At 37.9% G+C, this 27130-nt stretch overlaps 1 protein-coding gene across 6 annotated transcripts in view; it reads right to left on the reverse strand.

Annotated features, from left to right (window-relative positions):
- Positions 1–27130, reverse strand: part of RBFOX1 (RNA binding fox-1 homolog 1) — a 1143576-nt gene that overhangs the window by 74982 nt on the left and 1041464 nt on the right. For all 6 annotated transcript variants that reach the window (XM_041462423.1, XM_041462429.1, XM_041462428.1 and 3 more), the window contains 5 exons: positions 18984–19127; positions 16393–16446; positions 11136–11228; positions 9353–9413; positions 3356–3409 (listed from right to left, as the gene is read on the reverse strand). In XM_041462423.1, the coding sequence (XP_041318357.1) occupies positions 3356–3409; positions 9353–9413; positions 11136–11228; positions 16393–16446; positions 18984–19127 (406 nt within the window). The remainder of the gene's footprint in view (positions 1–3355; positions 3410–9352; positions 9414–11135; positions 11229–16392; positions 16447–18983; positions 19128–27130) is intronic.

The raw sequence follows: 27130 nt of genomic DNA on the forward strand, positions 1-27130 counted from the left end.
GGAAAAGAACAGACTCTAGCTTAAATACAGGGAAACTATGGGATGTATTTAAAACTGGATGAAAAAACAAATAGATGAAAAAATTATTCCAGTTTCCATGAAGACTTTGTGAGACAAATCACAGTATGCTTCTTACAAATTTCTTTATTAGGACCTGTCTAAGAATTTAATAAATATTTTACTGGAAAATATAAGAAATGGATAACACAACTTGATTAAGCATTCATTTCTCATAAGAGGAAAACCCCCTTAAAGGGGGAAACCCTTAAGGAAAATCTTTTATTTATAAGCAGGAGACTGTGTGGACACAAGTCATCTTTTTAAAAGTTTCCTATCCCTGATTATATACAGAAAAATGCAATTCTGTGAAAAGCTGGAATGATACATGAAAAAAAAAAAAAGTCCTTTAGTTTTCTTTAAAATATCATTTTCCCAGCAGAAGGGTGGGAAGGGCAGGAGCTGGTGGCCATCAGGGAGCCTTGCTAGGCCCTGGAAGTGCAGCAGGAGTCTCCTGAGGGCCCTTCCCAAAACGTGTCCCTGGAAACCCACACCAAGGCCACCACGGCTAAAGAGCCACATTGCCAGAGCACAGTAATTGACTGCAGCACCAAAAACAGGCACACAAACAGCCTTAGAAGGGAAATCCAGCAAGAGAAATCCATAGTGTTTTGTAAATACACAGTATTTTGCAGTCCCCAAGTAATACTTTCCTAACCCAGTGTCAGTTGTGCACCTTGGAGTCTCCATTTTTAGCTGCTAGGCATTTTCTCAATAAAGGTTTTCCTTCACAGAAGTGTACACTCCCAAAAAACCCGGAGCTATAACAATCATGTCACTGGCCCTACTGTTTACCATTATCTTCAAGGTTTTAGGGTTGATTTACATTGCGTTCCTCCCTGTTTGACTTTAATTGTCTGCTTCAAGTTGTCAGGACATAACTATATCTTAGATTTGCATTGCATTAGGGGATCTTCTCCTTTCTCTATTGATCTTGTCTTACGGAGTAATTTAACTCAATTCTAATTTTCCTGTGCATGCGGGGTGCTCTCCATCCAAGGAAGTGAGTTATGTGTATTCAAGTGGTGCATCTTATGAATCTTGTTAAGCTTTAGCGCCTTCCAGCCCGCACTGATGGAATATTTAATCACAGAAATGAGTTGGCAGATTTGATGTACAATACGGGGAAGCCTCGCGGCCGCGGCGCCGCCGGCAATTGAGAAACGGGGGAATTTGCCATTCATCAGTGCCATCCTGACAGCTTTATATAACCTTCTGTTTTTCACTTATTTATGAAGATTAAAGGTACTTTAAATCAACAGTTTCTCTGTAGATGTATCATCTTTATTTCAGAAGTGGCCAAATTTTTCATCATTTATTAGGAGCTAAAGGAACTTCTTGCACTGACTGTGAAAAAGCTGGTGCAGTTTTATCATGACAGTGCTGGAGAAAATAAGCAAACTAAACAAGCAGAACTCTGATTGTCTTAAAAAACACATCTCTAATTTTATAATCTTCAAAATTTCAATTGCTTCTTCTCTAAGGAAGTTGGTGGAGGGAACCCAAAAGCAAAGGTAAGTCACAGCGTTCTATTCTGAAATGCAAGAACTGCAGTGTTGTTTTATTTCCTAACAACTTTAGGAGATCTGCACAATTTAACTAAATTGTTTAAAAGAAATTTGTAATGTTCAAATGTGAGAGATATGGTATTATAGTCAATCTAAATAAAATGCATTTGACATGCATTGAAAAACCCAACAAAACCCAAACACAAGTTTGCCTGCATGTATAAAGAGAAATCTGAAATAAATGAAGCATCTTGATGGAACTTTCTGCAAAGGTGTGGCGGAGTTTGTGTCATAATTCATAAAATTAAATTAATACTCTTCTAATGGTAATTAAAGATTCTCATTAAGAAGGGCAAACACCTCCCTAGTGTTGGCAATAAAAATGCACTTGGGACTTTAGGAGGTTATACAAAAAAATCAATAACCTGCCATTTTATAATTAAAAGACAAAATAAATGTTAGGGAAAAGTCCAGTAAATTAGGAAAATTACCTTGAGGAGAGATTGAAAATATTGATTTTAATTTACAAACTATGTGAACTCTTCATGCCCTACTTCATGAGACAATTATAAGTCAGATTGTTAATTCTGCATACGTATTAGAAAATTGATTACTGTACTATGGGAATATTATTATATTTGTCATTAACACAAAGTCATTTATATAAAATGACTAATAACTCTGACTTTCTAATTTATGCAGGTTCAGGGTTGGTTCACTAACTACTCAAACGAGATCAATGTTAAATTCCTGTTTTCAACACAGACATACATCAGCAAGGAAATAAATTCTGCCTGGACCAAATACTGCAATTCCATGAATGCCAAGTTAGGTTTTTTTATTATACTGTGCCACTTCTACCCTAATTGGAAGATTTTTATCTATCTCAGTAAAAGCTGTTTTTAACCACAAATATGTGAGTGTAATAGTGTCCTTTTCAACAATTTTCATCTCTTGAAGTCCCTCAAATTAACAAAAGTTTTTCAGCTTTGTTAACTGGAGACTGCAATATATCCATGAGTGAAGATTCCCCAGCGTCTGCAGACATGACAACCTCTTCCCATGCTGAACTACCATCCCTGAAAAATGCCTTCCAGATGGCTGTTAGTGGGCAGCATTCAAATTCCTCTGGAATCAACTGAATTTTGGACTACAAATAAGTTTATTTTCAATTCTGTTCCTAAAGCATATATAGAAACTACTGCTAGCCATGACTGACTTCCAGCAGACAAAAACTGAATCTCTAACTCCTCCAAGTTGCAACCAGAATCAGAATCTGGTCTCAGTCAGGTGAAAATATAGATTTAAAATACAAACACATCAAACTGAAAAACTAACTATAAAATGTAAAGAAAAATGTTTGGGAAAAGATTATGATTGCATATACTCTATACCTATGTATGTCTGCATACATGTATGTACTATATATATATATATAGATATATTTATAGGTAAGATTTTTTGGCTGTTGTTCCTTACAGAATCCCTGAAAGAAAGTGACTGCACTAAAATATGAAATAAAATAAAATCTCATGTAAGACTAGGATATTGCAGTACATTTCATGTTATACTAGCTATTTTCCAATAAAAAAGCACTCATATATCTTCTATATAAAGTTTATTACGCCCAGGTAAGGTAAAATCTTGAATCACAAATGTATAAATGACTTGTAAATAATGTGAATCACACAAAGAAAGCAAACCTCACACCAAACACAGATTCTTTTGCATGTTTTAAAGAACACTAAAATGAAAAATGGCCAGTGGGACAATCACAGAGCAATCCTTACCTGCATAGAACTCTGGACTATAAACTGCACCAACAACTGGATTTAATTTCCAGCCTGCAGCAAACAAAAACATAACAGTTAATAGTGCAATTAGTGATAATAATAACAATTATTGTTATTACTATAACTACTATTGTATAGAAAATACAGACAAAATTACTTCAAGAAAGGTCATTGTAATTCAAGTTTCATAGTTATCTTTGATTACTCACCTCTAATATCAGAGTCTGAGGTATGGAAATAAGTCATAAAACAAGGCACTCAGCAGACATGTGAATGGAGTAAATGGCCAGGTGAATTACCTTGGCTGAAACGCACATGGATTTACTCCCTTAAACTCTGGAATGAAGCCAGCACTATTTCAGGTATCCCCATAGCCTCTAGTACAGGGCAGATTATTCTCAGCCATTGTTTTTGGCTCCCTGGTTACAAGCCAGAGGAGCCAGGACAGTTTATTCTCTGGACACAAACATTTCTGATAAGCCTTTGCCAGAGAGGGTTATGGGGCAACCAAATAATCGGAGCATTTTGATTCTACCCTGGCAAAAGGAAAGCACAGCCGCAGCACGGCAATGTCTGCTGTGACAGGAAGGAGATGCTCTGCGGGGTCCAGTGGAATGCCAGCTGGGTACAAGTCAGCCACTGCCCTGCTCTTCAATAATCACTGTCCTCCCAGCACTGCCACAGAGCCCCAGCACAGAACTCACACATCTGCTCTACCTGCTCTGGCCAAACTCCGAATTACTGCTTGCACTTTACACCTGATGCAGCATCCCCAGGCTGGCTGCAGACCCAGGGGGTGTGCAGAGCATGGGGGATGTTAAAGATAACCAGGCTGGAGGGACTGGAAGGGCAAGAAAAGAGCAAAAGAAAGTGCTGCAAACTCGTTAGTGTTCCCAGCTGTGGTGCAGTGCCAATTACTGCAGTTTGCTCAGCCACAGGTAGATCCACTCCCAGCTAACTGCAAACTCCACAGAACATTCCCCCAGCCACACTCTCTTTTGCCTTCAGTGAACAATTATTTTGAACTACTGGAACTGAAAAATTAGGGGTTTTCCTAAAGCACACTCAAATCAGAGGAGTGGGAAGCACTTCCTGTAAATGGGAATAAAGGAAAAAACCCTGAGCAAAAGCATGTTCTAAACTCCAGAGCTATGGTACTTAAAATAGAACTTATAACTGCTTCTGGAACCAAAATACAATCCAGACACTGACAACAAGGCTTTTCAAGATCACAAAAGCCATGATTAGAGGAATTTAAATGCACCATAGGTTTATTTCTGCCTTGGCTATATCGTGTAATGCAAAAGAAGAGTGAAAAATCATAAAACATCAAGGCATTATAAGACTGAAAAAGTGCAATGCAAAAATCTCAATAATAAACAAACTATTCCCACCCTTTCAAGCTACCTCTATCTCATTAACAGCAATTATATCCCAGTAATTTACTGTTCAGTAAGAGAGGGGAGGGGTGGTTTTGAAAGGCAACTCATGAGTAAGTTCAGAGTAAGCAGTTTTGCATGACACCTTTTCTGTAGAAGTGACTGCAGTTGTTCTGTGTACCCAAAAGAGAGTTAGGGAAACTGGAAAATGCCCAGCCAAGAAGGGTTAAAAGGTTTTTGCTCCTGACAATACCACAGGAGTTTTACCTGATCATTCAATTTTACATTCCACGGGATTATATTTAGGAACATCAGAATATAATATATCTCTTAGCCAAATTTTGTGTGATAGAAGATCATTCAAATTTTGAAACTTTGGGTAAAAATCTAACTTTATATATATATATCTTAGGGAATATCCAATATTTCAAATTCAATATTTCCTCAGAAGACCACTGAACACCACACAAAATGAAAGATTGGACAGAACTTTAGATCTGTCAGCTTTTGCTGTCAAAGCAGCTGACAGACATCTCTCAGCTTCTAAGTTACACTAACAGTGCCACAATTTGTCTGAGGGAAAGAAAAAAAAAATCATCTTGGAAGACACAGATTGTTCTTCACAGCTGAAAGGCAGTCTCATATTTCAGCTCCTTACCACTCTCCCAGTGACGGCTGTCTCATCTAACTTTTTGAAGCCTATGGAGGAAATACTTCATTCATGGTGAAAATAACAGTAATTAAACTTAACTTTATCTTGTCAGCCAACAATGTGCTGGCCCATAGCTGTGTGGGTTAATCAAGTGTGATGGGAGTTGATGTATCCGAGCGAGCAGCTGCCAAGTAACCCTTCTGCAGCAGCTGGAGGAGGCAAATTCTCGGCTGTGGGTGTAATTTTGTGCATTTTTCTTACTGTCACAATATTAATCTCCTTCTTGAGCTGAAACTGGAAAAGCTTGAAACTTAAAAATCAGCCAAGCAAAGAAAAAACCCTCTGCCTGACCCAGCTTCCCAGTCATCCAGAGATGCACATGTCCAGTGTGCTGAAGGGAAGGAAATGGTCCTGGGGTAACAAGCTGAGGTAGAAATGGGGTGCAGCAACACAGAGAGGATTATTTTTGCTTCATAGACATATTTTTGCCACCATAGCCAGAGAAAGGCTTGGGTAGGAAAGAACCCTGTGACTCCATTTCCTTCCCTGCTGTTTGCTACCCAGGGAGGGGGACAGGGAATAGGAGAGGATTTAAGTGTGCTAATAGGCACTAGATGTGATTTTAAATCTAAATTTAGAGCAACACAAGGCTCAAATACAAAGCACCACCAGTATAAACTTTAAAATATATTTATCCTTTTACAGAACTCTGCTTCTTGTTCCCTCTTTATTGCTGCAGTTCTCTGAATGTACCTGCCCATAATTCTCTGTGCCCTACAACTCTTGGATGGGCATCCTGAATGGCAATATGGGCATCAGAAGAAAGTACAGCTGTGCACAGGATAGCTTGGAACATCTAAAAATGCCTCAAATACTTTTGCTGATGTGTAGCACTCCTGACACTGAATTTCTTTGCAAAGAGAAAGCAGTTGTATCTCCAAAGTACAAGGTGAGCCATCAAAATCATCCTGACTGATAACAAACCACAAAAAAAGCTCTCCCAGCAGCTGCCCATTTGGGGAGTCAAAAGTCACTGGAAAGCATACTTATTTCAAAGACCATTTAGGACACAAAAGCACACCACTTATTTGAACAAAGCTGTATATATATTTTTTTTTAAAAACCAAGTTTTTGTGCCTTGAAATCTACTGACTTCTGCAATTGTATTAACAACATGAGCCCTGTTATCAAACAACCAGCTGTATTCAGGAATGAAACACAAAACAGAGTGTATCTTGTTTTTAAATTAAAATAAATATCAGTTCCTGACGTTTTGATAGAATACAACGTGTGCCCCAACTGCCTTTTGAACACCTGCCAACAACATGCCAGTCACAACACACACTTTGGAAGATAAAGAGAGGCATTAAAAAGGAAGTGGTTCTGAAGCAAACAAAAAGGCATGTGCAAACAAAATATTTCTGGCTACCTGCATCAGAAGAGTCTTGCAAATTCTAACATGCTGGTGGAAAAAACTGGCCTTATAGTTTATTTAAAAGATGAGCCCTTTACTTCAGACAACAATCATCTTCAATAAATAATCAGCCCTAGCAGTGGTTAATTCCTGACAAAATGATAAAGAACTAGACTCGTACCATGCCAGGATGACTGATAGTACAAGCACTGATGAAGCTAAATGAAGCCCCTTACACGCCTGCACTTCATTCCTTGTTGCTTGGGATGATTATGCAAGAGGGACGTGATTGTCCTTGTGTGTTTACTTTAGGGGACTTCAAACATTAAAAAAAAAAAAGGTAAAAAATATGAAACCAATCAAAAGCTATGAATTGCAAGCAGAGGTTTATTTGGTGGATACCTGGCAAAAGGCGTGCACATTGGTAGCCTGGGTTCACAATAAATAAATGCTACTTATTTATGCACTGAACAGGGTATTTCATACTTTTGGTGAGATCTAGATCGGATGGAAGAGGATGGAAAATGACAAACAAACACTTCAACTGTGAAACACTTAACAGCAGACTTTACTCATCCTGGTCTTGGATATCAATAAATGAGAATGTGTGACCTAAGTAATCCTGCAGTGCAGGACATAGATTCGAACCTCCTCTAAAACCACATGGCTAAAAACCTCCTATCTCTTATTGCCTGCATTCCCTTCTTTCAGCACTGGCTGTGCTGATATGTAACGTGTTATTTACTCATGAACAGTTTTGTAGCCTTAGGATAATATGAATACAAAATATGCATCATCATTTACAGAAAAACTACTTTTATCATTGCAATATAGCAGGCAGAGTTCATAGGCTCATATGCACATGGTCAATTTAGCTCTGTATTACAGCAAAATCTCTTTATGTGACCAAGTCAAGCCTTGTGCCTCTCATCCAGACTCACTGGGATGCTTTAACACCAGTAAAAACCAAAGAGATTTTCCCATCTGCATAATTTGCCAAGCTTCACATCTACATACAAAATGAGAAAGAAAACAGCTTCTAAGAAAGCATGAGGAATTTCAGCCCCTTCTTCTCCAGATCATTTTAACTAGATCAATTATCATGTCACATGAAAATCATCCCTGTGTTTTATTTTTACCGTGTTACAAGAAAAAGAGGAGCTTTATTAAAAAATAAAGCCACTGTGTGCCCTGGATTTTAGTAAAACCTCCCTAATGAGACCTCAAATACAGATAATATGATCCATTACATTTCAAAATGGAAAAGAGTCTAATCTACCTCAGGAAACCTTTATGTGCACATTTCATCTACTTTCTACTGGACAGGAAAAACTGAATTAAATTGAAAAGCAAATACCAACAACTACACAGTCTAGCAAACCCAAAAGCATAATTGCAATAAACTTCATTTCATGTGCTATTGTTTGACATGGCTGAGCTAGGAACTTGTTTGAATTTGAATTTTCTGAACCAGTAATGGCACACTCAAGCACATGATCTAACAGTTCCAAAGGAAACATTTAAAAAATGTATTGTTTCCAAACACCTCAAATAACTGTGGATTCTTTTTCTATCATTAATGTACAATATTATACCAACTTAAGTCAGTATTAGTATGAATTTTATTTTTAGATAGCTTGGAATTCTGATTTCTCCATGGGAAAAGAAGAAAAGCTAGAAGTAGCACCCGGTATCAGTCTCCCTTCTAACAAATTGTGGAAGGAAGACGTGGAAAATTATCTTTGACCAGATGTGCGTCCTGGTACTAAAAAAGGTTCTACAGGAAAGACAATCTTGCTGGTCTCCCTCCCTCCATCCCACAAACCAAGCTGAACCCTCCCACTGGTTCACTCATCACTACATTGACACTGCACAAAGCAGAGAGCACCACTCTCCCACCAGGTCCATGTCCTCCACAAAAGTCACCAGGGTCAGACACTGCGATTCCAGTCAGGAGGATCTGGGGTCCAACACTGCGATTCCAGTCAGGGGGATTTGGGGTCCAACACTGCGATTCCAGTCAGGAGGATTTGGGGTCCAACACTGCGATTCCAGTCAGGAGGATCTGGGGTCCAACACTGCGATTCCAGTCAGTAGGATCTGGGGTCCAACACTGCGATTCCAGTCAGGGGGATTTGGGGTCCAACACTGGGATTCCAGTCAGGGGGATTGGGGGTCCAGCACTGGGATTCCAATCACAGGAATTCGGGGTCCAACTCTGGGATTCCAGTCAGGGGGATTGGGGGTCCAGCACTGGGATTCCAGACAGGGGGACTGGGGGTCCAACACTGGGATTCCAATCACAGGAATTCGGGGTCCAACTCTGGGATTCCAGTCAGAGGGACTCGTGCTCTGCCCACCTGGCTGGGAATCAGCCAAGCGCTGCAGAGGTGGCATTCCTGCTCAAACCCACCGTGTCCCGGGACCCTGAGCCCCAGGAAGCAGGAGATGCAGAGTGGGACAGCCTGGGAGCAGCGAGTGCCCCACTGAGCAGGACTGGGGTGTGGCATGCAGGGACGGTCACCGGAGCAGGGGGCTCATGCACTTACCATTCGTGTAAGGGTTGACGGTCTTTTTATTTGTCATTACACGTGCTGTGGCATTATTTACCTAAGCACATAGAACAGGGCATTAGAAAGGGTTATGGGGAGGGCCTGTGTCACTATTAAACGCATGCATTATTACTGCTATTAGTCATGTGAAAATAAAATGCAATTTAATTTATAGAAGGCAACAGGTGCATAACAAAATCATACTATTTATAATTACATTTACTTTCATAACCATTTTAACTTACAAATCATTTCAATAAAGCAACATCATATCATTTAAACTTTAATAAAAAGACATTAAAAGCAAATTAAAAGGTACTGCATAATTTAAGACTTAAGAGCATGCTTGTATTCCATGATAACACTGATACAATAAATACTCAGAACAGAAGTAAAAAAAAAAAAAGATTATATGAAGGAACATGCAGTGGAGTAGAAAGGAAAGAGACAAGGTACAAGGAAACAAAGAAAATGTCAAAAAAGGGACAAACGAATTTTAGCAGTGTGCAACATAACCCTTTAGAAGAGAAGTACCATTGGAAAAGCAACATCTAGCATTCAACACTTGGAACAAGAGCCTTTTTCATTGCAAGAATTAACAAAATCATTCAAGCTTTAAAATCACAGCTAACAAAAGGATAAAAAGAGGGTGCATTATTTAACACAATATGGAGTTAACAATCTGAGTAAGATGTGCACGAAGTCATATCCTCAATCCAATCAGTGCCTCCCAGGCTTGCTTAAAACGTACACTCAATTACAGGCGTACCAATATATAGAAAAAAATGTAGCATCAAGAAAACTTAATACAACAAGTCAAAAAAATCCACGTGGTATATCAGCGCTAAATACGTGAAACGGCAGATGGACTTCTCCACTTACCATTCAGCACCATCGCCAGCATGGGTATGTATACAGTTACCATGGTTACTGAGAGTTTGGTGAGGGCCCTAAGCGCTACCGTCGAGGGGGAAAATGAAAAGGCAAAATATGCAACATCTTACTCAAAAGACGACAGCATTTTCAATTGGTAATTCTTTCTTTTTTTTTTTTTTTCTTTTTTTAAATTCTAACAAATACGACTGAGGCAGTGTTGAAGGGGATCCAGTGGCATGGTAAACATGGCCGGAGGTTTTGGGAGATGGGGATGGCTCAGGCCACCCGGCTTCCTGAAAATTAGTTGTGGAAATTGCTCGGTCTCTAGTCTGGCTTTGTTTCTTGCGCATCTTTTGGATGCTTCTTTCCCAATCTGAATTTTTGGATAGCCACTGTGGATCCCACATCAACCCTGCAGCAACAAAAAGAAAAAAAAAAAAAACAAAAAAAAAAAAAAAGGAAAAAAAAGGAAAACAAAAAAAAAAGAAAAAAACAACCTTTTGTTTGTTTTTGTTTTGTCTGTCACACTTGTTTTTTGTTGTTGTTGTTCTCAATTTTTCTAATTTTTTTTTTTGTTGGCTGGTTTTTGGAATCTACTGCACCCATTGATTTACAAAACATCCAAAATAATAACTTCAAAATATTAAAGCTTTCTTTTTTTTTGTTTTCAAATCTGTCATCCACCTTTCAGCAATAATGATAATAATAATAATTACAAAAGAAATAATAATAAAAAACCCAAGTAAGGCCAGATTCTCTCTCTTTATATATAAATATATATATAAACAATGGGAAGGGGAAAGGGGAGCACACAGAAGACACCAATGATGCATCTGAAACAACAAATGAGAGTGAAGCAGACATTTATAAAAAAGATGAAAAGGAAAATATTTTGAACATGCACCTCGATTTTACGGCCCTCTACCACGGTGCCGTGTAATTTCTCCCTCGCCCTGTCCGCATCAGCACTATTTTCGAAAGTTACGAAACCAAATCCCTGCATGCAGGAGGGAGAAGGGGGGAAAACAACATGCACATTATTATTTCAGTCAATGACCACTTGTTTGCTTATGTTCTCTCTCTTTAATTTAATATTTTCTTGTCCTCGCTTCATTTCTGTAACATGCAAATTAGAAAAATTATAATTGTATTGAGATGTGCAATAAATAAGCAACAAATGTGAACAAATTTTTTTTTCCTGTCATCAGTTAGATAATACCCTCTGAGAAAGTCAAAGAATGATACCAAAAATACCTTTCTACATGTCACTACAGAGGAAAATAAATCTAACAATAAGAAAATGAAATTAAAATAAATTACAGTGTTTTCACATAGAAAAAAATGAACTAATGAGAAAAGAAAATGAACCACATTTTAATGACATGCAGATATCTCAACGAAATAAAAAACATGTGCACAAAATTCAACACTGAATGTCAATATACTCTAAACATTGCCTACTTAGTCATGCTGTTGTGATCATAAGAAACACTGTTCCCATGCAACACTAGGGTAACTTAAACTTTTGTCAAACTATACAGCCTTTACTTATTTTTTTATAAAAGCAAAAAAGGAAAAAAAAATAAAACCACCAACAAAACAAAAGTACTTTCAGAACAAAGTATAAACTTTCTTGTATTAACAGATCAAAGAAAATCACATGATGTGAATAGAAAAAGAAACTCTGATAAAAGAAGAAAAATGCAAACGTTTTGAATAAGTTTAACTGCTTCATTTACTTGTTCTGCATATTATTTTCCACATATAGAACATGCAACTGGTAAAACTGCAGCATCCCATGTTAGTGGGACAAATCTGAAATTCTGCTCATGACAAATCCCCTCCTTTATAATACTAGGCTAAAACAAACATTTCAAATCCTACCAAAATGCCCTTTATGCCCTAAGTTAAATTAAACACTGTTTAAAATGGCAAATATTTTGGAAAAATCTGACAGTGAAGAACATTTTAGAAACATACACCAACCCTTTGAAGTAATTCTTGCATTAGCACTACAATGCCTTTGCATGCCTCCCAAAATTATCCAAACAAACGCTCCTCTACATCCCTGAGCTTTCACACCCAGAACCATTTGCAAGTTGCACGTGGTGCTTTGCACACAGGCAGTGCTTACACAGTTTAAGTGCTACTAAAACCGTTTTGGTTTTTTTTATTTCTGTTTTAGCCTGAACTCTGTCCTGCTCCTGAGCAATCAGCCACTCACCACAGCTCCTCATCTGCCTTTGCTGAGTTTTGCCAGTGTTCACCCACTAGGAAAACTATCTACAGCACTACCTACTACACAAAGTGACTGGTTTAAAAAAAAAAATTTAAAAAGAGGGGGAAATAATAATAAAAAGAAAGGGAAGGCATTTCTACATTCATTTACACAAAGGGGAAACCAAATATCAAACTAAGGCAAAACTGACACCAAGCGCTGAGAAAAAGAATGGGCATGGACTGCAGAACTAATTAGTCAACACCAACAAAGAGTGAAGTAACTTTCAGGATAATTCCTGAGTTATTTGGGTTCTTTCACCTACTCAAAGAACTCGGTTATTTATTGCCATTTATAATGCAAAAAGTGGCATTTACGTACAGCAGTGTCTCTGTTTTGTGCTCTCCAAAGCAGCTTAAGCACAGCTACTCTTTTTTGCCCGTTTAAATCCAGCCTGAGGCCTGAGCTGCCCAGGGCTCTGCCAGCAGCTGCAGCCCCAGCTGAAGCCACTCTCACAGCACCTGACTCCACACATTTTCTCCACACCACTCTCCACAATTTTAGCACAAGGCCACGACCTCACTTGCCACAAGGCACTGAGGATGGAACTCTCTTTTTCCCAAAGCACCAGGAGTGGTGAGAGAAAGTAAATCCCCCTCCTCAGCACTAATCTCCACGGTTTAGATCCCTGTACAGGCTTTTCTTATACCTAAACCCATCCTCAACGTCAAACTTCTATTTCTTCTACAAATGCTTTGTCCCATCTCGTTAAAGCTCTGTTAAAAACCCTCCTAATTTAGGATGCCATTAAGAAAATTTCACAGCAGAAAATATCACTGGATCCATGGATCTAAGCAGAGTAACTCCATTTAATAGCAGAAATTCCCCCAATTCTGTTTGGTTTTTTTCCTATTATCTTGCCTGAGAAATTGTCCCCTCCTGGAATTGCAAACATTTGGTGGGAGTTTAGTCAACATTTTCTGCCATTCTCCTTAGCTCACAGTGCTACCAGCTAACTTTTGTTCAAACAGCTTAAGAGAAAGATAAAAACCTCATTATACTAAAAAATTAGAAAAACGTACAAAGTGGAGCCACAAGCCAAGATAAGACAGGAACTTCAAAGATTCTGAAAATAATACTCATTGTCATTTTTTAATTTCTTATGTTGTACTTATTCTCATAATCAACACTACTTAACTTAAGCTCTTACTATTTATGCAAATCTTTAACTTTACCTGGCTGGCAGAGAAACTCAAGAACAAAACACAGATTCACCCATCACACATTCAAATACCTACACAAACACTTTAGCATCAATTTAATTTGCAGCTGAGTTAACAGCTGCATTCTATTAATTGGTAATGCAAATATATGCCTTTTACTTTTAAAATCTGTCAAGTGATTTAATAATAGCCAAGTTAGTATGTGAGAAGGTTCAGATTGAATTTGGGAGGCACTTTGGAGTTCTCCTTATTTGAAGAAATAGATGTTAATGCAATATACACTACACACACATTAATACATACACGCATAAACAGATTTCCTAATATATATAGAGCTGCCTAGAGCATTGATTTATAACTGATGGAAAATGGTCAAAAATTCAGAAGTCATCAGTGCTGCTGTATATTTTAGCAAAGTTTTCTTCATTATTATTACACATTCAAACAAGCAGAAATTTGTAGTATATGACTCTTTCATTGTTTCAGGATTTTCTTTTATGGAAGAACTCCCTTCTGCCAAATAATTTTATACTTTACAGTGGTGTTCCAATGTTATGTTTTTTGAATATGCAAATCCATTTTTCTTAACTACTATGGCATGAGTATGAGATTCCTTCTGTTGTTTTTGCAACAATCATTTAAAACATTAACTATTAGAATAAAAAGAAAGAAAAAGAAACAGAAACAAAAACAATTCTATCAATTCTTATCCCAAACTGCAGCTAGAAAAAAATTTGAATTCTGATCCTGCAAACTTTGTTACCTGTACTCAGTCTGAAACCACTTAGTAGTCCTTTCAGTTTCAGTGGGATTTTATGAAAACATAGATAAGCACTGCCAGGAATGGGACTTTAATCTGGTGCATCTTAATTCCTACAGAATGGACACGAAATGATCAGATTAAAAAAAAAAAAAAAAGAAAAAAGAAAAAGAACAGAAAAAAGATGTTCCTCCCATTCCTAGTATTTCTTTTTCCTAAACTTTCCATTTAATTGAGAGAGTCTAAAGGTACTTCTGCAAATGAAAATACTCCGTAGCTATAGCTGAAATAACTCTGAGCAAGGTGAGAAGCAGCAGCCCTGAGCCGAGAGATGCACCCAGCCCTGCCTCAGGCATCTCCAGCAGCTCGCCTGGAGACTGCTGGGCTGCAGCCCTGGTGGTGCAGGAGCACTCTTTAACAACTCTGACCGATGTGTAACTGAGGCAGGGATGTTACAAACCCAGCCAGGAAAACCTTTTCCTTCTGAAATCCCTTCCAGGATCTTGCCTTTAGCACAAGGCACTGGGATGTGTTCATGCTGCAAAGCCAAATCAAAAAAAAAATCCAAGTTTGGAAACACCTCTTTATGCCATCCCCCAAAACTTTAATAAAACCTTACACTTATGCAGCTCAGTGTGGGCGTGGTGGTTAAAATGCCCACCTGGGGAAGATTTAGTGGCTAAACAAAAGTTTAAACTCCTCCCACGTGTGCTCAGCTCCCCCCTGTCAGCACAAGCAGCAAAGGTGGCCACTGGGAGTGGCTCTGGAAATAAACGGGATTATGCAGCAGCAGCAGGTCTGGACAATCCATGTTTTTTGCAAACACTGTTGAACAACCATAATTTAACAATAGTAAATTTTGGCCAGAGTAGGAGATTCTAAGCCACCAAATTCCATCCATTTTAGTTGTTTACTGAAAAAGTGATGAATGTCCCAGCTGAGTTTGGGCTGGCAGGCAAGGGGACTAATTAATGTCTGAATAATAAACCAAGATATTTCAGCTGTTCCATTTAGGTTAAAAAAATAGTGAAGGCTTTAATTTAAAAAAATATTAATAGAACTAAAATATATCTGATTTAAGATAGATTTTGAATGTATATGATTCCTTAAATATGACAGTTTGCAGTATGTCTAGAACAGGGATAACATTCCATCGCTAATAATAAATGATATATGAGTTACAGGAAGATTGAAACATTAGTGAATAAAATTTTTAGTGTGTCTGACATGGCAAAAAAAGGAAAAAAAGATATGCATATGACAGACATAAACCTCTAGAATGCAGCTGATATCACAGGTGAACACACTGGGCTAGAGTTTTGCACCAGCTGATGCAGTCCTGGCCATTCTATCTTGCTTTATTTCTTAAATACTGAATAAACTGAAGTATGCATTTAAGGCAAAGTAATTTTGGAAAAAAAAACAACTAAATGTTTGCAATACAATAAGAACTCTATTAATAAAATAAATGCTAAAATAGATTTTTTTTTCAAAGGGTTGGTGTACTAAGGCTTTAACTAAAGAGGAAAACATCTGCACTTAATCTGGAACAATCACATATTTTCTCAGCTAATTACTAAAGAGGATAGTTATTAGGTATCATTGTCATCTTTCATTTCAATAACGGAAAAAAATACCTATACTAATGCAAACCTGCCCACAAATATCTTTAACTATGGACTCATAAAATAAATGAAATAATTACCCTTGAAGAATAAGGACAGCGAAAATCAACATTCCCTTATAACAGATGACAGTTTGCAGTAGCTAAAATTACCCCCTTTAAAAGATGTGAGTCCAATGATTTTCATACTGCTTAGAAAACTGACTGACAGCTCAGAAGATGTTTTCACTAACATAAAATTTCAGACATTATTTTGTCACAGCAGTGCAGTTGTTTCCTTTTACTCATATATTTTAAACAAAACAAAAAATTCCACAGGTGAATTAAACAGCTTACCTTTGAGCCTCGCTCATTAAAAATAATTTCAACATCTAAGATTTTACCAAATTGCTGCAAAGAAACAGAAAAAGTTACATGAAAATTGGAAAACTTCAACCCTTCTATCATATACAATACAAAGGCGTGTTTCAGGAAATGGTGCAAAGCTTTACAAATGTTAAATGATATAAAATCAAATATTTTAAACACAAAAAGAAAGACAACACTATTAAGAAGTCAGATCAATATTATTTCTAAATTGTGTGCATCATTCTGCTCATTACAATCACTCCACAGAGGAGCCTTAAGCTCAGTCAAGCCCCTGCCACAGAGGAAAGAGCATTAAACTGTGAGCACAGTGAAGTAAGTCTCAAATTTTTGCATTTTCCAGAACAGGTGAAGAAGTTTGGTTAATTCTGCCTTGCAGGAATAAGATTAGATCAGGTTGCTGGCTTCATGGACTGAGGATTTCTTTCCACCCTTGCTGAAATGGGTAACCATGATTCCCTAAGAAGTTTTGTCTTGGTGGAGCATAATTTGGAAAACCAGAATGGATACTCGCTTTGGGGGGATTTTTTTCTCTGCTCAGAATTGTGTTTTTATTATAATATTAGAAGTGACTGTTATTCCTATTGACCTTGAACAGCACTCAACTCCCTAGACATTGTTGCACATACAAAAGCTGAGCCCAGCTGCTTGTCCCAGAGGAAAAGGCCCTGTTGGTCTGCCTTAGGAAGGGAATAAATTTAGAACACTTTCTGTTAGGACACATTTTGTGAGATGACAATGTAATTCATCAGGGGTTCATTTCAGTTATTTCATAGCTCATTGACATGCAGTATGGATCAGTGTTGGCATTGGTAAGTGACCCAATATCTTAAACAAAAAAGCAGAAATTAGAGGCAGGCAAATGGAGAATAGTCCAACAAGAGTCTCAGGAACTGCAGAAATGAGTACTCCAGTCTTTTCATATCTAATAAACAATTACAGGCCAGGAAGGACAGTATTCCTTCTCTAGCTTATTAAAAAGTTTCAACTTGACCATGAAAAAATCAACCATTGCTTGGTATACTTTGGCTTATTTCATGTTCTTGCATTCACCATTTAATCAATGTTTTAACTTCCACTTCAGCCTCGATGCAGACACAGACTTGGTATTTAAACAATTCTACTCTGTTATATTTGTGTCCATGTAAAAAGATCATCTACTGTGCGCTTAACATGGACATAATGCAGACCTGCCATATTGCACATGAAATATTTCAACTCACACATACAGAAATCTCATTTTTCTATAATTTCAGAAGCTAAAAGTTTTCTATTACCAAGTCATTCTGGAAGTCAGTTAGACACTCCAGCCATTCTCCAGTGTCAGTCTTTTGAGACCTAAGACTTAGAAACATTAAAAGGAAATGTGTTTATTCATTTAAAAATTACTACAATACCTACCAAAAAATCGTTTCATTCAATGGTTTTTTTTTTTCAAATAAAATCTATTTTAAGTGGTTTGTTTAGTTTAAATAAATTAGCATATTTTCCTCTGGAGGGTTAATTATTATGCCTTCTGCTATTCTGCTGATGAGCTGGAAGCTGTGTTCAGGGGAGGCAACTTGTACCAAGTCAGATCCAGAACAGTCACTCATTTCCCAGTACTACAAGAGGATTCTTTTTCCAGGGACTGTTTTCCTTCAGAGGAATAAATACTGAGAAAACACCATCCTCTGACTCACATACAAACACATTAGAACAACTTAAAAATCTGAACATGAAAGAGGGAAAGAAGTGCAGAGCCATGAGGCACTTGGTGCTGCACTGAATAACCAACAGCAATGCAGGAGAGAATTGGGTTTAGTGAGGCAGAATAAAGACAGTGAAAGGAACAGAAATGCTTCAAAGTCCTGACTTGGGTTCTAATAGATGATCAAGTACTATTTCTAGATTTGGTTTAGAGGCATTTCAAACTAAACCTAAGAGTTCTTGGATCAGGGAGTAGAAAGCCAGTCTAAGCTCTCTTGTTTATAATCCAATTGCTGATGGCGTGTCCAGGGCCTGTGTGAAACACAGGGGATGTGCTTGAAGGCAGCTGTGGCCTGGGGGAAAGCACAAACTGAGAGATTTACAGCAAAACACTAACAAAAACCTTCAAAGGTTTTTGCAGACCTAAAAAGCCTGTGGAGACGGGTGAGGATTCCTATGTCTGAACTTTGTGCTGAAATTCAGCCCGTGCCTTCCTTTTGGGTCCCTTACTCAGGAGGTCAGGCACTGACTGCTTAACATCACACTCTCCAAAACCAATAAAAGCAGGCAGATAAATCCAGATGTGTACAGCAGCAATATGTAAGCATTTAAACCACCACAGACAGCTTTCTGTGAATGCAGTACAAAGCACCCAAGTGCATCATATCCAGAAGAATCAGTGTCATTTATTTTCTCACTTGTGACTGGCAATCAGATGTTTGATTATACACAGATTAAAGGGGAATCTTTCCTGAAAATGGTTAAACAGCCTCAATCAGAGATACAGCTGCCTATAATACAAAATACCTACTGCAATGCAAATGTAAAAACAAAAAAAAAAAAACCCCAAGAAATAAATGATGAGCACTTACACCAAACATTTGTCTAAGATCTGGATCCCGGAATCTGAATGGTATATTTGAGACGTGGAGCCGTTTTGGCTGTGATTTGTTTTCTGTGTTTTCAGAAGATTGTGTCTGTTGCTGGCCATCGGTCTGTGCTGCATCATCTGTCTGCTAAAAGGGTAAAGCAAAATAAAGCACACTGTAAGTAGTTCTGGCATTTTTAATACAAGGGGGTGAGCTTAAATTCTAAAAACAACAAAACAAAACAAAACAAAAGCACCAAACAAACAAACTAAAGTCAGTTAAATCTGCTCCAAAGTAGTGAGGAATACCAGAAGTTTAAATACATGAAAATCAAATCCGTTTCTGTTTCAACAGCATACATTTCCAGTGATAATATTTGTATTTGGAATAAACTGGAGAATGAGTAAATTATTATTTGTGGATTTGCTTAGCTGTTCTTAAATAATGAATGAATACATATTCCTATAAGACTGTAGACACTCCTTTAACCCCTTCTGTGTTTGGCAAGGTAAGGAACAGAATCTGCAGTCCAAATGCTGTCTGCTGGCAGAGCAAGCCAGACACTTTCAAATGAGATTAGTGCTTTTATTCAGAGGCCACTGGGACTCTCCACAGCAGGCAGGTAACACATCTCATCCTCGTTGCCATTTCATAAGCAGTGCTGATGGGCACTGGAGGGTCATTCTGTCCAGATAAATGGTGCCCATTATGGAAAAGGCCTTGAGTTGTGAGAGGGAACAGAAGTTTAATCAGTGGTGAAGGTTGCCTGACACAAGTGTGAGACCTAGAAACAAAGTTTTACAGATTTTCTTCCTCACCAAAATCAGGTTATGTCATGGTACTTCTTACAGGGACACTGTTCCCTGGCTTTAAAATTCTGGTTTAAAATTGAAGGACATTGCCATGTGTTATGATTTAACAAACAAATTATAAATCTGCAGTGAGATGAGGAAAAAAACATAAAATGCCCCTCATCCAAAAAGTAAAATTAACCAGTGCTGGTCTATCAGTATGTTATAGAAATTACTCATCTCTGTTCTTTAATTATATCCTACAGTGCCTAATTAATTACTGCTTGTACAGCACACAGTCATTAGCCAAGGTTCTGTATGGATATGTTAAAACAGCACAGTCATACTCCTTTGCACGGGCAGAAGGGCCTGGAAGAATAGAAGGGAAAGAAGATGGTTGAATGAAAAACTACAAGGATGATCTGACAGCCATCACTCTCTTTGCTCTTTCCTTTTTCCTTCTGACCCCATTGTTTTGCTAATTACTCATCTTTCTCTTGTGTGCTAATGTTACATTCAGTTTGTCTTTCTGAGTTTGTTCATTTAAAGAACAAAAAGAAGAAAGTGCCCATTTCCTGCTAGTATGAAATTTCTTTTAGGAGACAACAGTTTAAGCAACATAAAAATGGTTAAATAAAATAAACCTTACCACACAGTTTTAGTACCAACAAGCCTGTTGAAGAGGAAGCAAAAGAACTCAAACAGAATACATCATTTACATTACATCAACAATAACTACATATAAATTGAATACTAGCAAATGAAATTCAACAATATCCTCCCTAAGTAATAGAAATGTTCTCGAATTAAAAGTACTGACATCTATATTGCCTATACTTCTGTGCTAAGAACACTTTATAAATAAAGGTGCTCATTTCTGCAGCAGCATCAGTCCATCAGTAGCATCTCTGATATTTCACAGGATATGATCACACACACACAAATACAAACTTTTGTGTGCACTGAAGAGAGATTTACAAGTGATCCAAACAAATAATGGGATCAGATCAAGTGTAAACCTAAAACTGAGTCAGTGCCACCACATCTCTTCATGTGCTACTCCCTGAACTCACAGGCCCACAAAGTAAATAATTTATCTTTATGAATATTTAGTGATTTAGATAGAAAATATGGTATATAGCTATCAAGAGACAAAAATGTTCCATGCTAATCTATTGTTAGCTAAAATCAACTCAGAAATTCAAACTTCAGATTTTGAAGGAACTGTTTCACCCAGAGACACCGCAGGGATTATTTTCTACCTACAGGCAGAAAAGGAGAGAAATACGAAAGAAATTTGGTATGTGAGAGCAGGTGGGGGATGACAGACTGGAAACTCTTGAAATACAACACTACAGAAGAATTTGAGGTCAATTAGATTAATCTGAAGAGAACTAAAGAATTCCAAAGGTGCTGTTAAGCTTCAGGAACAGAGGGTGCCCAAGGAAGAAATTATATAATCAGTGTCCTGTATAAATGCAAATGGAAAAGAGTAATCTCTGTTCATTTTATTCATAGAAATGAGGAGTAGAAGGGCTGAGCTGTGCACCACAAACATCCCAAAACACTGGGAGCAATTGCCCTACTTAGCAGCTGAACAGATTATGGTCAACAAAATCCAGTGAGGTTTCTGAAGGGGGTGTTAAAATGGAGCTACAAATTATGGGTGAAGAGGATAAATCCAGGTACTGGTATTTTCCAGGCCTTTGGTTGGTTTTAACACTTTTCAAAATTATTTTTATTCTAAGAAGCCTCAAATCTGCACTCTCAGCACAGAATGTTCAGAGTCTGGGCAGTGAGGGCTGAAAATGAGAAACTTTAGCAAGTCCCTGTCATCAACAATTCATAACTGTCCATGACCCTCAAGATCCCTGGGGCAGAATTAACAGGGCTAAAGCATTTAGAACATATGAAAAGGCTAGGCAATGTAACAGGCTCTTTACAAAGCACATTATCATCCAGAAATCCACGGCTGTGCTGGAGATCTGGACAAGGATAATCACAAACTGAAACTGGAATGTGAAGATGATGCAAAAAATTTCCAAGCAACACCAAGGAGGTAAAACACACTGGGGGCAGAGGACAGGCTGGATTTTGAAAAATCCAAGCCAGGCAACTTTCAGAGCTCTGTGGACTCACAGAACCAGAATGCAATTTACCTCACACATATATAATACATTTCAGGAGAATATCTTCACTGCTGGAGGACCTGAAGAGAGGTGTTTCATAGTCCTTTAAAAATTAATTGATGTGAGGATGTGGCATTATACTTTCTCCATCCCTGCAGTCTTGGGTGCAGTCAGGCTGCTTTCTGGCCTCTATTCCACCACATATTTGCAATTATAAAATATTAAAGATTCTTAATATATGATAGTCTTAAGACTTATAATGAAAGTTATAAAAACAGAATGCAGAAAGATAAGATCAAATTCTCACTCACAGCAAAACAAATTGAGGTGAGCTCCCTTTACTTCAGTGAGCTACTGAAGGCTTAATTGTTAAAATAAATTAGAATTTAAACATTCTGACATGTAAGCAAACCCATATCAAAGAGGGGATTTCAGAAAAGGATTTCTTCTCTTCATGTAAGATAATTTCAGTATAAACATTTTGTATCCTTTTAAACCAAATCCATCATCAGGAGAGTTAATATCTGTTGATTTCTAAAGAAATTCTTTACCTTTAGAAAAATACTTTTCGTTTTGTTTCCTTAATTCAGTTCTAGAAACAGAAAGCTTCTATTATTTAAAAGACTTCACTCAAATTTGCTTCAGTGTGAAGTCTTCACTTAAAGATTTCACACCAAAGTAAAATTGTTGAAGCCAATTTTCTGGTTTCCCTTCCTAGCTTTTTCTTGAGAATTTAAGAAACAAAAATTATAAAAGTGAAAAAAATCACTAAACCAAATATTTGTTTGGATAAAATAAATTTGACAATTTTTTGTTTGGAAAAAATATTATCTCTCCCCACATACACTCCTCTTCCTTTAAGGCCATTTTAATCCAAATTTGCAGCAATTTTCACTCAAAAATACATTCTAAAACCTTCACGCAGCCCCTTATACAATCCCACTTCCCAGCTGACTCCTGACTGGACCCTGGAGTCTCATCTCCCACCCCCAGCACTTGTGGCAAAGGCCCCAGACACAATAAAACAATGGTCAGTGAACCTGAAATCAGAGAGGGCCTCGTGCACATTGCCTGGGTAGAAAAACCCCATTCCATTCTCCTTGCTGGCTAATAGCAATTTTCTGTGTCCCTTTCCATCCATCACTGCAGACAGCCAGCCCTGCAATGTTCCTTCCACCGGAATTTTAAACGTTCCACTTTCTCTCCATTCTTTTTCACTGACTAATATCTTTCATTTCCTACAAAACCATGATGGTGTGCACAAAATCTTTCGCCCTCCAACCCTGTTTCCAACAGAATGAAATGCAGAAGAGCTGTTTGCACACCACTACAGGAACGCTGCTCCCAGTCTCAGCTTTTAAAGACTGAATGGGACACAGACCGTAGGGATGCCTGCAATGGATCTAAACCTTTTATCTCTTTCTGGACAAAGTGAAAATAAGTACGATTGGAACATGGGAAAGCTTTACCAAATCCTGATCATTCTGCTATAATCTGCAAAAAACCACAAATCTGTTTGTTGCATATCTTTTAAACCCATACCAATTCTAGAGGAAGAACAGCCTAATTCTGGCAGGAATAACCTCTAAAACATTTACAGGGAGAAAAGCAAGAGGAAAAAAAGAAAAAGGAACCGATTATTTTTTAGAAATATGATCAGTGGTAAATTAGGTGCTGAGTATCTCATGTATACATGCCAGCACAGGACAAAGCTCTTCAGAATTTTAAATTTAGCAAAAAAGAAAGCACCCACTGGATTTTTGAATGAATGCTCAAAACGGCACCTATTTTTTCCTGCTGCACCAATCAAGTTATTTCTCAGAGAGAAAGAGCTTGTGAATGTCTTCTAGGCATTATTTGATTAAGTTGACAATATTATGTGAGCAATGGTTGGGTACCCACTGTGCTGTACTTTTGACCAAATTGATTTGTGTAATGAACACTTGCTCTGTCTCTTCTCCAGCCTGAACAGGGCTCTTGATTTAACTGGTGGTGCTGGAAGCCAAGTGAATTTACAACCCCCACAGTCATTCTCTCTCAATCTGGAGAGAATAGCAGCAGCAGTACATGAGCAAGCATAATTCAATACATTGTGCTATAAGCGCAGAAAATAATATCAGAGCTCTGCAATATACCTGTTTGATTTGATTTGTAAACCCGATAAAAAAAGCAATCGAGAAAAGTTCAGCAGAAAAAATATATATACGTCCTGAGCAAAAATATAACCATGCCCAATGTGTACAAACTGAAAAAATCATGCATAGTAAATCATCTTCATACTTCCCTCAGATAATATTGCACATTTTCCATTTTAAAAGGATCTAGATTCTGCAAAGTTACCTTTCCATTAAAAAGCAAAAGTGAGCAAAGAGAATAATTTAAAACCGAGTTTGGGACTTTCTGAAAAGGCTGTTTCCCAGATACACCACTAACAGAGAACTGACAAAGTGATGGGCTTGCAGCTTTCCTCTTTTCCTAAGTAGATCGACTGATTAATTAATCATACTTGTTTTGGTAAATTTATATTCTGAAAAGTCCCAGCTCTGCAACGTGCTTCCCAGAAGCATAACAACACAAAAAAAAAATGGAGTTATATACCCAGATCCATATGTTTGGGCTTAAATGTTCACACGAAGATGTACACTGGAAAAAATTCTATTATTGTGCTATTTCACAATGGTGATAAACATTACCAGAAGTATCAGTGACTTTTCTTGTGTACTGCATCTCTGCTATCCTTTTCTCATGAATAAGATCAATAGTAAGGTCTCATTGCTTTCAGGATATTAAAAGTTGAGATTAATTATTCAAATTAGCTCTAAAGATAAAAATATTTCCAGTACCTCATACTGCAAAGCATGCAGCTCATGCCACATCCATTTAACCCCTTAAAAATCCTTTCCTGAAGACAATGTGATGTGGGACTTGGTGCTATGCAGAAAGTAATAAAGAAATGTTATTACATGTAATCATGCCCGCATTTGATAATTTGGGACTAGATGATCCTGAAGGAACCTCAACAGTAGCCCTTCCACAATTATGTTGCTGAATTTCTGGTGTGGCTGAGTGTCTCAGACTCCAGAGATGCTTGGTTTCAGAGACACTGCAACTGAAATCCTGCAGGGCAAGGCCTGACCCCCGCCCCCTGTTTTTAATGGTCAAATTCCCTTTTATTTCAGCTGGGTCACAGTTTCACCCTGATGTTATACCCACTTGACAAAGCAATTTCAGCATTACCACTAACTTCACTCCATTTCCCAGATTACAGAAGGAATAATGAAATTACAAAAGGTATAATGGTTTCGTATTCTTTACAAAAATATTTTACTATCCAAAGCACCAAATACAAACTGACCAAAGCAGTCACTGGGACAGGCCTGAAAGAAGCAGGCAGAGGAGCCAAGTCCTGTCAATGTGTTTGTGGGTCCCAGAACAAGGGAAGAGATGAATCTGACTCAATATTTCTTAGAAGGCTGATATTAGATTAGATTAGATATGCTATACTAAAGCTATACTAAAAGAATAGAAGAAAAGTTTCATCAGAAGGCTAGGAAAGGAAAAAGAATGGAATGAATAATAAAAACTCCTGACAGAGAGTCCGACACAGCTGGACCACAATTGGTCATCAAGTAACAACAATTCACATGAGACCAATCAAAGACAACCTCCAGACCACATTCCAAGGCAATCAGAGAGTTATTGTTTACATTTCTTTACTGAGGCTTCTCAGCTTCTCAGGAGAAAAAATCCTGGCGAAAGGATTTTCATAAAAATATCATGGTGACAAAGTCCCTGTCCTGAAGGCTGTGCTGTCCCCTCTCCAAAGTGCTGAGCTCTCACCCTGGCCCCTGGCCAGTCTATTAATGCCCAAGAGCCATTCTCCCTCCCATTTCACTGGTGGCAAGAGTGTGCTCAGTGTTCAATTGTGCCTATTATTCTTATAAACAAAACCCATCTTTGGGAGGTGAGGTGAGATGTGAGACACACACCTTCGGGCTGCGAGCGACGCAGGCAGGGTGTCAGTGCACCTTTGAACACTCAACCACCTCCCTTCTGCAACATTTCCTCCCACAGGTCCTTGAGCAGTCAGATGAATACAATTTACTCCCAGGAAGACAGTGTAAGGTGGCTGACTCTGACTGGGGCATTTGTTTTAGATATACTGCCACACACAAGCACACCCCGGTAGAATCCCTTAATCCAATTTACTGACAAATGAAAAAGAACCTGAATAATTTTGTGCTTTGCTTCAGCGGTTTCTGACGTTCCACTATTGAACATGCTCTGGGGTTTCAGCAGACTGGGTATTGTTCAGGGCTGAAGACTTACAAGCAGTAGTGATTATTTCTCTCATTTCTAGATGGATGCATTCTGGATGCTGATACCACAGGCTACAAGAAAGCACTGCTATTATGGTGATAGCTTATGCATGGAGAGCTAGCAGCCTAAATAAGAGATCATTAATTCTGGGGACAGATAGGAGCAATAAGATAGGTTTTTTAAGCCTCTGGTATTGCAGGACAACCAAAGAGTAATTAATAACTTGGCTACATTAATTATTTCCCCAATTAATCTTCCTTAACAATATGGAATATAGCCCTTATATACTGCTTTACATTGCCTTTGCTGGTTCATCATTTTTCTTCTAAAATATTCAGCAGGGTCTCAGGGAATCGCAGATCAATCATGTCTGGAGGAGAATCACCAAAAGCCATACATTTTTTGACTTGTAAACGTGTCTCAAAACTTGGGCCAAATTTGCTGGCATAAAGAGCAGATATTACTTTTAAAAGAATATTTGTAAAATGTTTTAATAGAGTTGTGTGTAACCAAGCAGTTGGCAAGTTCAGTTAAGGACATCGAGCTGATGCCAGCATGTCAGTAATGTGAAATGGGAGAAGGAATGATAAAAGGTTGCCTCAATGAATTATTTATTGCTTGCATCGATTCAATAAATATTTCTGACCACCTACTGATCCCATCCACAACATCACAAGAGCAATTAACAAAACCTTTCCTAATTAGCTGCATCCTGGCTCCATTAGCCAAGAAGGAAATGCATACACACTATGCATGTCTTTAGAAGTTCATGCTACATATAATAAAACTCAATTACTATGATATTTTCATAAGATAATACTAAAATAAATTCCTTGGATTTATTCTTTTAAAAATAGCAGAGAGATTAGGAAATATTGTACTGTCAAAGGACAAAAGCATTAATTTAATC

Source organism: Pyrgilauda ruficollis, unplaced genomic scaffold (assembly GCF_017590135.1).
Source record: "Pyrgilauda ruficollis isolate IOZ18807 unplaced genomic scaffold, ASM1759013v1 scaffold16, whole genome shotgun sequence".
Taxonomy (NCBI): Eukaryota; Metazoa; Chordata; class Aves; order Passeriformes; family Passeridae; genus Pyrgilauda; species Pyrgilauda ruficollis.